We start from the raw sequence: 10,865 nt of genomic DNA, 5'->3' as shown, positions 1-10,865 counted from the left end.
CGTCGTCCGGCGCGTGACGCAGCCGCGCAGGGGAAGAGGAGGAGGGAGGGTGAGAAGGAAGGGCTCATAAGTAATCCCCCCTCGTTCTTCGCCTTTCAAAGCCGCATCTACCACAATAAGCAGCCTTCGGCCGGGCGCGCACGCGCGGGAGGCTGACTCAGGACTAACGGTTTTCTCCTCCGAGTTCCTTCAGCCGGACCTCAAAAGCGCGCATTGGTATCTTCTGACGCAGGGCCGTGTGCGCCGCCTCGGCTCCTTCCCCCGTGTGGAGTTTCGTTGCCCTCTAGGGGAGGAGGGAGAGGATGTGGGAGAAAGAGAGCGTGGGGTTTCTTGGGCGGGCACTCTCGCGCTCCTCCCCTTTTGGGAAGGTCTTTTCGGCCGCCTCAGAAATTCGCCGTGACGTGGGAAGCCTGTGGCCTTCCAGATGTTTGGTGGGACTGCAATTCCCCTCAGCTGCGGCCAGCATTGGAGCAATGGGGGTTGTCGTACGACAAAATCCAAAGGGGTCAGAGGCAGTGCCAGGCTATTTTGAGTCCTAGGAAAGGCAAACTACTTGCAAACTCTACCCCCCCCCCCGCAAAACAGTTGCTAACTTCAATTTTCAAAAGCAGATGTAGAAAAATCCCCAACGAAAAACACAGAACTGCTAAATCTATTTTAAGTTGCAAGAATAAGTAATGCAGCAATCTTGGGCTATTTTTCCCAAATACAAAAGGAAACGTTTCAGCACACAAATCTGACCTTGTGAATCGTGATGTTAAATTTTTAAGTCTCTTAAATGTTTCCCTTTTCAGGCACATCAAAATTTCATTTTGCGTGCCTTTTCCCTGACAATTTTTTTGTTACCAATTCCTTCAGTGCTGGTGCTTCGGCACATTCAGTTGATATAGTTGCCAACACAACTGGTCTCTTTTGAAACATTGTGGAGCATGAAACAAACAAACAAACAAAAAATCCTTCCAGTAGCACCTTAGAGACCAACTAAGTTTGTTATTGGTATGAGCTTTCGTGTGCATGCACACTTCTTCAGATACCTGTATCAGATGCACACTTCTTCAGATACCAGTATCTGAAGAAGTTTGCATGCACACGAAAGCTCATACCAATAACAAACTTAGTTGGTCTCTAAGGTGCTACTGGAAGGAATTTTTTTTATTTTATTTTTTGTTTTGACTATGGCACACCAACACGGCTACCTACCTGTAACTAGAATTGTGGAGCATATGTGGGTTTTTATAAGCTTGAACTTTGGGAAACTGAGTTCACCTTTTGTGGCTGACACTGGCATAGACTTCTGAAGCCTTTTGGCTATTGCTGTTAAGTTCACAGCACAGATCTTCAGCATCAATTCCTTTGTTTCCATTGTGCATCAATGCTTTTTCCAAATTCTTCATAGAATTGTAGCGTTCGAAGGGGTCCCAAGGGTCATTTAGTCCAGCCCCCTGCATTGCAGGAATCTCAGTTAAAGCATCCATGACAGATGGCCATTCAACCTCTGCTTAAAAGCCTTCAAAAGCCTCCACCATCTCCCAAGGGATACTGTTCCACTTGCAGGCCTTAGGTACATCATCACACCTGCAGCCCACAAGGTAATTTTTGGTCAATTGCAATTGGCTTGCAGCTGAATTTAAATCAGCTTCCTTAGTTTGTAGCAGGTTGCTTCTCAGATTGACTTCAAAAAGGATGTACCATGTAACAAGGGATACAACAAACTGTGGTCTTCAAAGGTCAGTACTGCGCTCCTCTAAGGTCTGAGCCCGTAATTGACTGCCTAGTTCATGGGTAGGCAAACTACGGGTTATTTGTGGGGCCTGCCTGGTGTTTTTACATGAATAGAACGTGTGCTTTTATTTAAAATGCATCTCTGGATTATTTGTGGGGTGTAGGAATTCGTTCATTGTTTTTCATTGAAGGGGAATGCTGTATTCTGAAGAGACTACCCCCACAGCATCTCCCCTTATGGCTGTTTGCTTAATACATTTGTCTACTGTCTTTCATTCATAGTTTCCAACAAAATCATAATCAAATCATAAAACAGGCAACAGCAGGCACAACTATCCCAGGATAGAGATGCTATGATGTGAACACTGGGTGACAGAATTTCAGACTGACATGTAGGTGTGAGAGACATTGGAACCCTACTTGGAAAAAGTGGTAACCCTGTCCTCTCCAGTTTTCTGAAATTTTATCTAGTATTTGCTCTTTTAAGTCATTAATCAAAAAAGTGAACACATTCTACATCAGGAAAAGTTTCTCCTACCTTCCTTAGTTTTTGTAATACTGGGAGGATATTACGTAATCACAATATTTACCCATGCTAAGTCAAGTGTTACCATACTGCATATTAAACCATTGGCCTACGAAAAGACTTGGACATATTCATATACAGTGGTACCTCGGGTTACAGATGCTTCAGATTACAGACTCCGCTACCCCAGAAATAGTACCTTGGGCTAAGAACTTTGCTTCAGGATGAGAACAGAAATCCATGTGGCGGCTGCAGCAGCCCCATTAGCTAAAGTGGTACCTCAGGTTAAGAACAGTTTCATGTTAAGAACGGACCTCCAGAACGAATTAAGTTCTTAACCCGAGGTACCACTGTACAGTATATCCAACATTATTGTTTTGTAATGCATGTTTTGTTGATACCTAATGTATTTATTTGTGGCATTCCACCATTTATTTACTTTCCCTACATTTTGTAGCTTTTCAATGATAGTGACCATATTTCAGAAGCACTTGTAAGATCCATTTCTTTAGTAGTATGTCTTTGTCACCCAATTTGTTTATTCCTAATTCTATGTGATTTCACTGTGTATGAAAGAACTTGGAACTTCAAATTTACCGTACTTTATTTTTCATTTTACTTCCCAGATCCATTTTCTTTTTGTCTTGTAGTATTGTGACAGCCAGTCTTATACATGTTTACTTGGAACTAAGTCCTGCTGGTTCAGTGGGGCTCACACATAAGTGAATGTTTATAAATTTGCAGACATAATTTTATGGAATTAGAAATGCTGCATTCTGGAGTGTAGTCAATGGCAACGTTTCTTTGTTGGCCTCTCAATATCTTGAAGTTCTTCAGTTATTTACTATGCTGTGTTCAAAAAGATGTAACAGGCGACAGGCTAAGTAATAAATTTTGAAGTGAGGCAGTAGCACTGGATTACAGAAGTCTCTTCCTGTCCAAGACCACTTCCGGACAACCTTTTTATTGAGCATACTTTGTGAACTGTTCATGGGAGATTAGATGGCATTGCCTCGGGCAAGTGGCATGCCACACTTTCCAGGACATTTTTATATCACTTTTCTTATCGCAAAACCTGATATTTTGAAGAAAGGAGGGTTGTTGTGCAAGTCCTTCAACTGCACTTAGATTGCGCAACCTGGATTTTCCGGTATGTGATTGAATCCCACCTAAATATAGTGAAAGTCTGAAAGTGCCCCAAGTCTCTTGATACTGGATTAAATATCTCACCAGCTTGATATACCTTGGTTATTTTACCATATGAAACCATATGATAGGAAAACATATATGTATTATTTACCATCTTCTATACTTGCTTTTTGGACCTCTAATGCAGTGCATGCATCTGTGGATCTTGTAGTTATTTTCTGGAGAGGGACCTGGTTGCCCCTGATTTGCAAGTGAAAGGCCTGGGATTCATTCCTGGTTATCTCCACTTCAAAGGCTCTTGGGCCACAGGTGATGGGGAACACTTTTTTCTGAGAACCTGGAGAGCTGCTGTCAGTCTGAAGATAATCCTTGGTTAGATGGTATAAGGCAGATTTCTGTGTTTCTGTAAATTATAAAAATAATAATTTTGTGCATGGAATTAGAATGGCTGACAAACATACATAGAAAATTAATCTGTCTTTATGACCGAGAGCTGTGTGGCAACCATAAGTCAGAATGAGGTGTTCCATGTGCCTGAGTCTAAAGACTGGCAGCGAGAAAGCAAAATAAAAGAGAGATGTTGTACTATGGTAGCATTATGATTGTTATGTGCTAGGTACTGACATAGGCTGTGACTGTGAGTCCAGTGAATTTCATTATCTTTCAATGTGATAGTCCTGTCTTCTTTTGAAGTACTATTAGACTACTGAAGCCACAAACTAAATAGGCAAATCGAAATAATTTGACTCAAGTAAGTGGTTCCTTTCTTTGAGCCCAGCGGGAAGCAGAATGGTTATTTTCCCGCCATATTTATCCTTGCAAAGCTCAGTCTGTTGTAAATTGGGCTGAGGAAATGAGGCAGTACTATTTATTCTGGTCTTAGAGGGCCATTAGCTAAATTTCTGCCGAATACAGAAAAATTATGAGGGCAGTGGTGATGCTTTGGTTACCAGGTCATTTATGGTGAAATGAAATTTGTCACTGAACTCATCTTTTGTTTTACCTTGTTCCAAAATGATGATTCAATAAGTGCAACTTGTTGCAGCAAATATTGAAAGTAATCAAATATAAGTAGAATAAAAATCAAATCATGTAAACAAAGGTGGGAGCTGCTCTGTAAAATACTGTTATACACATCCCAGCTTATTTAGGTGCAGTGCTCCAGAATTCAGTTTCCGTTGGAGACATATAGCATCATTTGCTTTATTTACAAATAAGTAAGGCAGACGTTTACCTTCCCACTAGAGCAGTACCTATTTATCTACTTGCACTTTTTGGCGTGCTTTCGAACTGCTAGGTTGGCAGGAGCTGGGACCGAGCAATGGGAGCTCAACTGCCGACCTTCTGATCGGCAATCCCAAGAGGCTCAGTGGTTTAGACCACAGTGCTACCTGCGTCCTGTTTCCGTGTGCTGCTCCGGTTTCAGTGTTCCATTGTGCCAGACATGGCTTAGTCATGCTGGCCACATGACCCAGAAAAACTGCCTGTGGACAAACACTGGCTCTCTTGGCCTATAAAGCGGGATGAGCGCCGCAACCCCAGAGTTGTCTGTGACTGGACTTAACTGTCAGGGATCCTTTGCCTTTACCTTTTAAGGCAGTCATATTGGAGGTAATGACTCCTATTGCAGGGAGTACAATTGCAAATCCTGCATGAAGTTCCCCAGGGATTCGCTACTTCAGGCTTCCTCAACCTCGGCTCTCTAAATGTTTTGAGACTACAATTCCCATCATCCCTGACCACTGGTCCTGCTAGCTAGGGATCATGGGAGTTGTAGGCTGAAAAAACATCTGGAGGGCCGAGGTTGAGGAAGCCTGTACTACATCCTCAGTTTTGGTCAACTCCAGCTGAAAACATACAACTACTGTATATCCAAATTAAGATTTGCTACAAACTTTTTCTCAGTCCTTCCCATTAGTTTAGGGGTGTTTCCTCCAAAAAAACTTCAAAAGGTTAGGTACTAGGTAGCCAAAATTTAATCTGTACTGCAGGTTGCATTAGTCCACAAACAATGCATAAAGGGTTATACCATAGAATAGTTAGGTTGTTTACAATTCAGTGCCAAGATTTGCGGTGCTCGAATATATGCTTATGATGGTACTAACAATGTGCCATAAAACTGTAAAGTTCCAGTGATGTGCAGTACAAATTTAAGTCTGAGTGGATACCATTGTAATGTATTATGATATTTGACGAATGATTGTTGCAGAGACCTCAGTGGCTTTTCCCCACTTCTAACATTCTTATGAATAGTGGTTTAGACTGTTAGGCTTTTTGTTACTATTGAACAATGTGAAAAGAGTTAGTGCTCATACACTGTTTCGAATTCTGAACTTTATCCTTATAAATAACCCCTGGATAAGTGTTTTATACTGTATATAACAAATTTCAAGGTTTGTAGCAACTGAGATATAGTTGAGGCTTGTTTTCTATGCTTTAGCAAAGCATTAAGTAATTTCCATTCCAAGAAGTGGAACAGTTTTATAGTAATCTTTTTAATATATGCACTCTGAAAAACGTATCTGTGATCCTCCAATGCTGTAGCACTGAAGAAAGAAATATCCTTCTTTTTCTTCTTCTTTTCTTTTTCTTATTTGTCCCCCACTCAAATAAAATAGGAGAAAGCAGAAGTTCACCAATAGGGGAAAATATTTTCACGTGCTGAGTTCATAACTACAAAAGTACATGAATATTATAAGTGGTTAGTGGTAGAAGACTTTTGCAGAAATATATACTTTTTATACATTTCTTTGTATTTGCATCAGGGAAATCTTCTGGCCCTCATGGAATAGCAAGAGTTAAGTACAACGGTCTTGAATGAAATAATTCTAGAACTTTCTGGATAGTTGCTCATGTCATGTGTTGTCAGGAATACTTAATATGATATGATTCAGTGTCTTTCCACCATGCACAATCTTCTGCATTAAATAGTTGAAGCTAGCACATTTCAGTGCATGATCTCAGTTTATCCCTCTTGTTCCAGTCACATGCTCATGAATAGCACCTGATCATACTAGGATATCAGCTTCCTGTGAAAACCGTGATACATGAGCAATATATTTGGACTAGGAAAACTGAATGGACAAGAAAAGCAATCTGATTGAATCCAAAAGTTGGATTTAAATGATACAGAAATGTATGTCAAAAATCTGCAAATTCATTTTCTGGAAATGTGTATTTCCATGAGGATGCTGCTGGCCATAATTTGTCTTCCTTTTTCACAGCTCTTTTCCGTGTTTCATATACCCGAGTGTTAGATTTGGTGTGATTAAATTGCAAACATGTTAGGCTTGCATACAGGCATGAGGTAGTTGTCTTCAATATTTTGAATAGATGGAAGAATTGCTTAAAAACTGGTATTTACTAGTGATCCCACAACATTTCAATAGTATTGTTTTTGGTTTTCTTGGACCATTAACGTATTTTTAAAAATATATTTTCAAAAGCCCTCTTACAACATTGCCTTGTATTGGATATTATGACATTTTCTTCTTTAGTGTATAATAGAAAGAAAATCTCATAACAGCTTGCTAGATTGCCATCATTTCCAGGAGCTGAAGTGCGTAATGGGTGTAATGAAGAGCATCAACAATATAACATTCCCACCCCTGAGTTGACACTTGACAATTTTGTAACCTGATTCACCTGCACTCTCTAAGCATTCAGATTTCCTTGTAGTTGTCTGCAGAGCTGAAGCTTTTTATAATGTATTACTGGATCTTGGGAGATTCTTTGAAATAAATAAGAATGAAAGCACCATTAAAGTTCAAAAATATCAGGGTAAAAACAATAACCCTCTATTAAGTTCACAGTACAGTGGTACCTCAGGTTACATACACTTCAGGTTACAGACTCCACTAACCCCGAAATACTACCTCAGATTAAGAACTTTGCTTCAGGATGAAAACAGAAATCGTGCGGTGGCAGCAGGAGACCCCATTTGCTAAAGTTGTACCTCAGGTTAAGAACGGACCTCCGGAATGAATTAAGTACTTAACCCGAGGTACCACTATACTTGATTTTTTTGAAAGTGAATTTCCCATGCGCTGATTTTTAAAATCAAGATATTAATGTATGTGCTGGTTTTGCACTGCATGCTTGCCATCCAAAGCTGGTAGCCACTGGTAGGGCGTACCCAGAAGTTGGTTACTTTAACCTTTTGTTCTCGAATGAAGCTGCCCTTGATTTCTTAATTTTACAATATATTTACAGAACAATGCCTCGACTCCTGGACAGGAAGCTGACTCAGAAATGTCCTGTGTCATCTGTGTTTGGCCTAGGGTGCCATGTATCCTACTTTACAGAGGACAGTTCTTTCTTTTAAGGAGTCTTCCAGCTGAAGGGCTGCTCTGTGCAAGTCTACTTAATGATAAAGAAGTACATTCCTGGACTCCACATGTATACGTGAAATCATGTAAACTGGGGAGGCACTGTTGAGAGTGAGGGAAACAGCTCTCTCTTGGCAGATCCCATCCATCCCACCTGCCTTCCCCATGCATGTGCACACCCTGCCTGTTTCTGGTGACATTTTTTACAGAGGAGGTGGCAGATCAGCCCTCCAAAGAGCGTGCTGCAGCTGTTCCTGCCATCACTGTGGCACCAGTGGGCAATGCATTCCTTGGAGGCAGGATCTACTGCCCTGGTGGATCTTGAGGACCGAAGCAGTCATCTCACCTTGCCTCATGTGTGAGCTGGTCTTGCCAGCTGAACAGGAGCAAGAGGTTCAACTGTTTGTTGCTGGCACACAGAACACCCTTATGACTGATTCTTTTACAGAGTTAGGTGTGTCTAAGTCCATTGATTTTAGTTGGCATATACATACCTCAAACTCTGCATAGGATCAAGATGTTAGTTTATTTTTCCATTTCTTTTCATACCACTTCTTTCCTCCCCTTTTTGGGGGCAATTTAATCCTGAGGACCAGTCGTCCAAGCACAAACAAGAAAATGAACTCCAGCAATAAAACCACTACTTTGTTAAGAGACATTTTGATGATGATATTTTTTTTAAAAAAGCTGCAGAAATGCAGCTGACCTCAATGCCATTTTACATAGGATTTGAAATGACACATTTATTTTGCACTCTTAATTATAAAGCCCAAGACAGTGTGCTGGGTAATGTGAAAAAGTGCTGTTCTGCAAACAAAAGTCCATCGTATTATTTGTGTGTTTATAATTCATTGTTTATTTTATTTAGGATGTAAATATAGCCCTCTCTCCAGTTGGCTAGTTAGCTCTGTACTTTGGTAGAATGGTTCAGTGCTAAGGGATGTTTTGGGGGACACTAAAGGGTTACTATTCACATTTCCTGTGTAATTCCTTCTGATCTTGCTGAGCTGTAATTATTTTCTTGAGGTTAAACATTCCCAGGCTCCTATAACCTTCTAGTCTGTTTGCACTGGCCAACTTTGTCCCAGGTGATCATGTGGGCGAACCTCCTGCTTTTAAGGAAAAGAAAATCTCTTTCCTGTGTAAGATACTTTAACTGTGCCGTCCTTTGCTTTACAATCCCAGAAGAAATCCCTTTAAAAACAATAATATGGTAAGGAAATTAGTCTTTTCACGTCAGGTTTAAGAATCAAATATTCGACCGGTCCTCCGTGTGGGTTTAAAATTTGCTCAATCCTAGATAAATGGCTTTCAGTTTCACATTAAAGATGAACTTTTGCTAAACACATTTAGAAAAGAGGCTATGGTTCAAAAGGCACATTCTTGACGGCCTCACTTTTGCCAACATATCTGGCAAACCATCTAAGATTAGCGGTAGATATTATAGCAATCATGGGAATTGCTGCTAAAAACTGCAGCCTTTTGTTGAACTCCCCTCCTTGCTCTGTAACATGTAATTAATGTGTAATTAAGGAAATGCATAATGTGATTTCATCATGTCATATGTTTCGCCGGCCTCATTCCACAGGTGTGCGTGGGAAGAACAGACAGTGTGATATACAGTGGTACCTCGGGTTAAGTACTTAAGTCGTTCCGGAGGTCTGTTCTTAACCTGAAACTGTTCTTAACCTGAAGCACCATTTTAGCTAATGGGGCCTCCTGCTGCCACCGGAGCACAATTTCTGTTCTCATCCTGAAGCAAAGTTCTTAACCCAAGGTACTATTTCTGGGTTAGCAGAGTCTATAAATTGAAGCGTATAACCCGAGGTACCACTGTACTGCTTCTTTCCCTTAACAACACATTTTAGGAGGAGATGGGGAAACCAACAACCTCACCACTTCCTAGTTCTAGAATTCAAAGTAAGGGGCTCCCAAGATTGCAAAACTGTTAGTGGAATTGAACGGAGCTCGGCTTTCATTTCCAGATCTGCATAGGTTACAAAAACAGTATAAAAAGTTACCATCAGTGCCTCTGATTTGTATTTCCATATTCCTGTTCATCTGGAGCATCCTTTCAAAACTAGGTGGCCTCCAGATGTTTTGGACTGTAACTCCCAACATCCCTGATCATTGGCCATGTTGGTTGGAAGCTGTAGCCCAAACTATCTAGAGGGCACCTGATTGGGGAAGGCAGAGCAATAGGCTTGGACTGAAGTTACTGCTTATGGGGTTGACTATGGAAATAAAAAGTGAGGCCTGTTGGTTTTCCCATTAGACTTGATGTAGCTTCTGTTTTATGTAGCACTTAGGTAAAAGTAAAGGTACCCCTGCTCGTACGGGCCAGTCGTGTCCGACTCTAGGGTTGTGTGCCCATCTCACTTAAGAGGCCGGGGGCCAGTGCTGTCCGAGGACACTTCTGCGTCACGTGGCTAGCGTGACAAGCTGCATCTGGCGAGCCAGCGCAGCACACGGAAACGCCGTTTACCTTCCCGCTAGTAAGCGGTCCCTATTTATCTACTTGCACTATGGTGTGCTTTCAAACTGCTAGGTTGGCAGGCGCTGGGACCGAGCAACGGGAGCGCACCCCGCTGTGGGGATTCGAACCGCCGACCTGACAATCGGCAAGTCCTAGGCGCTGAGGTTTTACCCACAGCGCCACCCGGATAAGGTGCAACACACAGGTTGCCTTAGTAATACTGCAATAGCACTGAAATAGTTCTCTTAGAAAGGTGTTTCTTGTGGGATCAGCGTTCCTCACGCATTGCAGCATCCATACAATGCCAGCATCAAAATGCCAGCTTGCTCCCTGCCGCCCTGCCCCCCCCCATTTAATCCTGATTTGCCCTTTCTGGGCGAAACCTGTTGCCGACAACTTGTTTGAGATATTCAAGCCAACCTGTTTGCAAATTGAGCCTCTGTCTGAAAGCACCTATGGCGAGCTTTGTAGGATGCTGTTCCGGTAAAACAGATGGCAGTCAAAAGTTACGAGATAATAGCTTACCTAAGCCATTATGGCAGTTTATGGCTGGGGTGAAATTTGAATTGGGAGGCCAGCTGCATTAAAAATGATGAACTGTTGTACATCTTGGTGGCACATGGGAACAAACTCTGACAAATGGGGTCGGGCAGGTCTGTTCATG

The 10,865-nt window shown here is 41.7% G+C and overlaps 1 protein-coding gene across 4 annotated transcripts in view; it reads left to right on the top strand.

Moving 5' to 3' along the window:
- Nucleotides 1-1,621: 1,621 nt before the first annotated feature.
- The window catches only part of LOC310661061 (uncharacterized protein), a 94,786-nt gene continuing 85,542 nt past the window's right edge, over nucleotides 1,622-10,865 (top strand). Inside the window, exon 1 of one of the 4 annotated variants that reach the window (XM_083406823.1) lies at nucleotides 1,622-1,727. In XM_083406823.1, coding sequence (XP_083262949.1) covers nucleotides 1,684-1,727 — 44 coding nt within the window. In that variant the 5' untranslated portion in view covers nucleotides 1,622-1,683. The remainder of the gene's footprint in view (nucleotides 1,728-10,865) is intronic. The other 3 variants (XR_014503685.1, XR_014503686.1, XM_083406822.1) reach the window with 3 other exon arrangements.

The sequence above is a fragment of the Podarcis tiliguerta genome (genome assembly GCF_965153285.1).
Source record: "Podarcis tiliguerta genome assembly, chromosome: 12".
Taxonomy (NCBI): Eukaryota; Metazoa; Chordata; class Lepidosauria; order Squamata; family Lacertidae; genus Podarcis; species Podarcis tiliguerta.
Note: the sequence above shows the minus strand (reverse complement) of the source record. Positions and strands in the feature narration are given on the sequence as shown.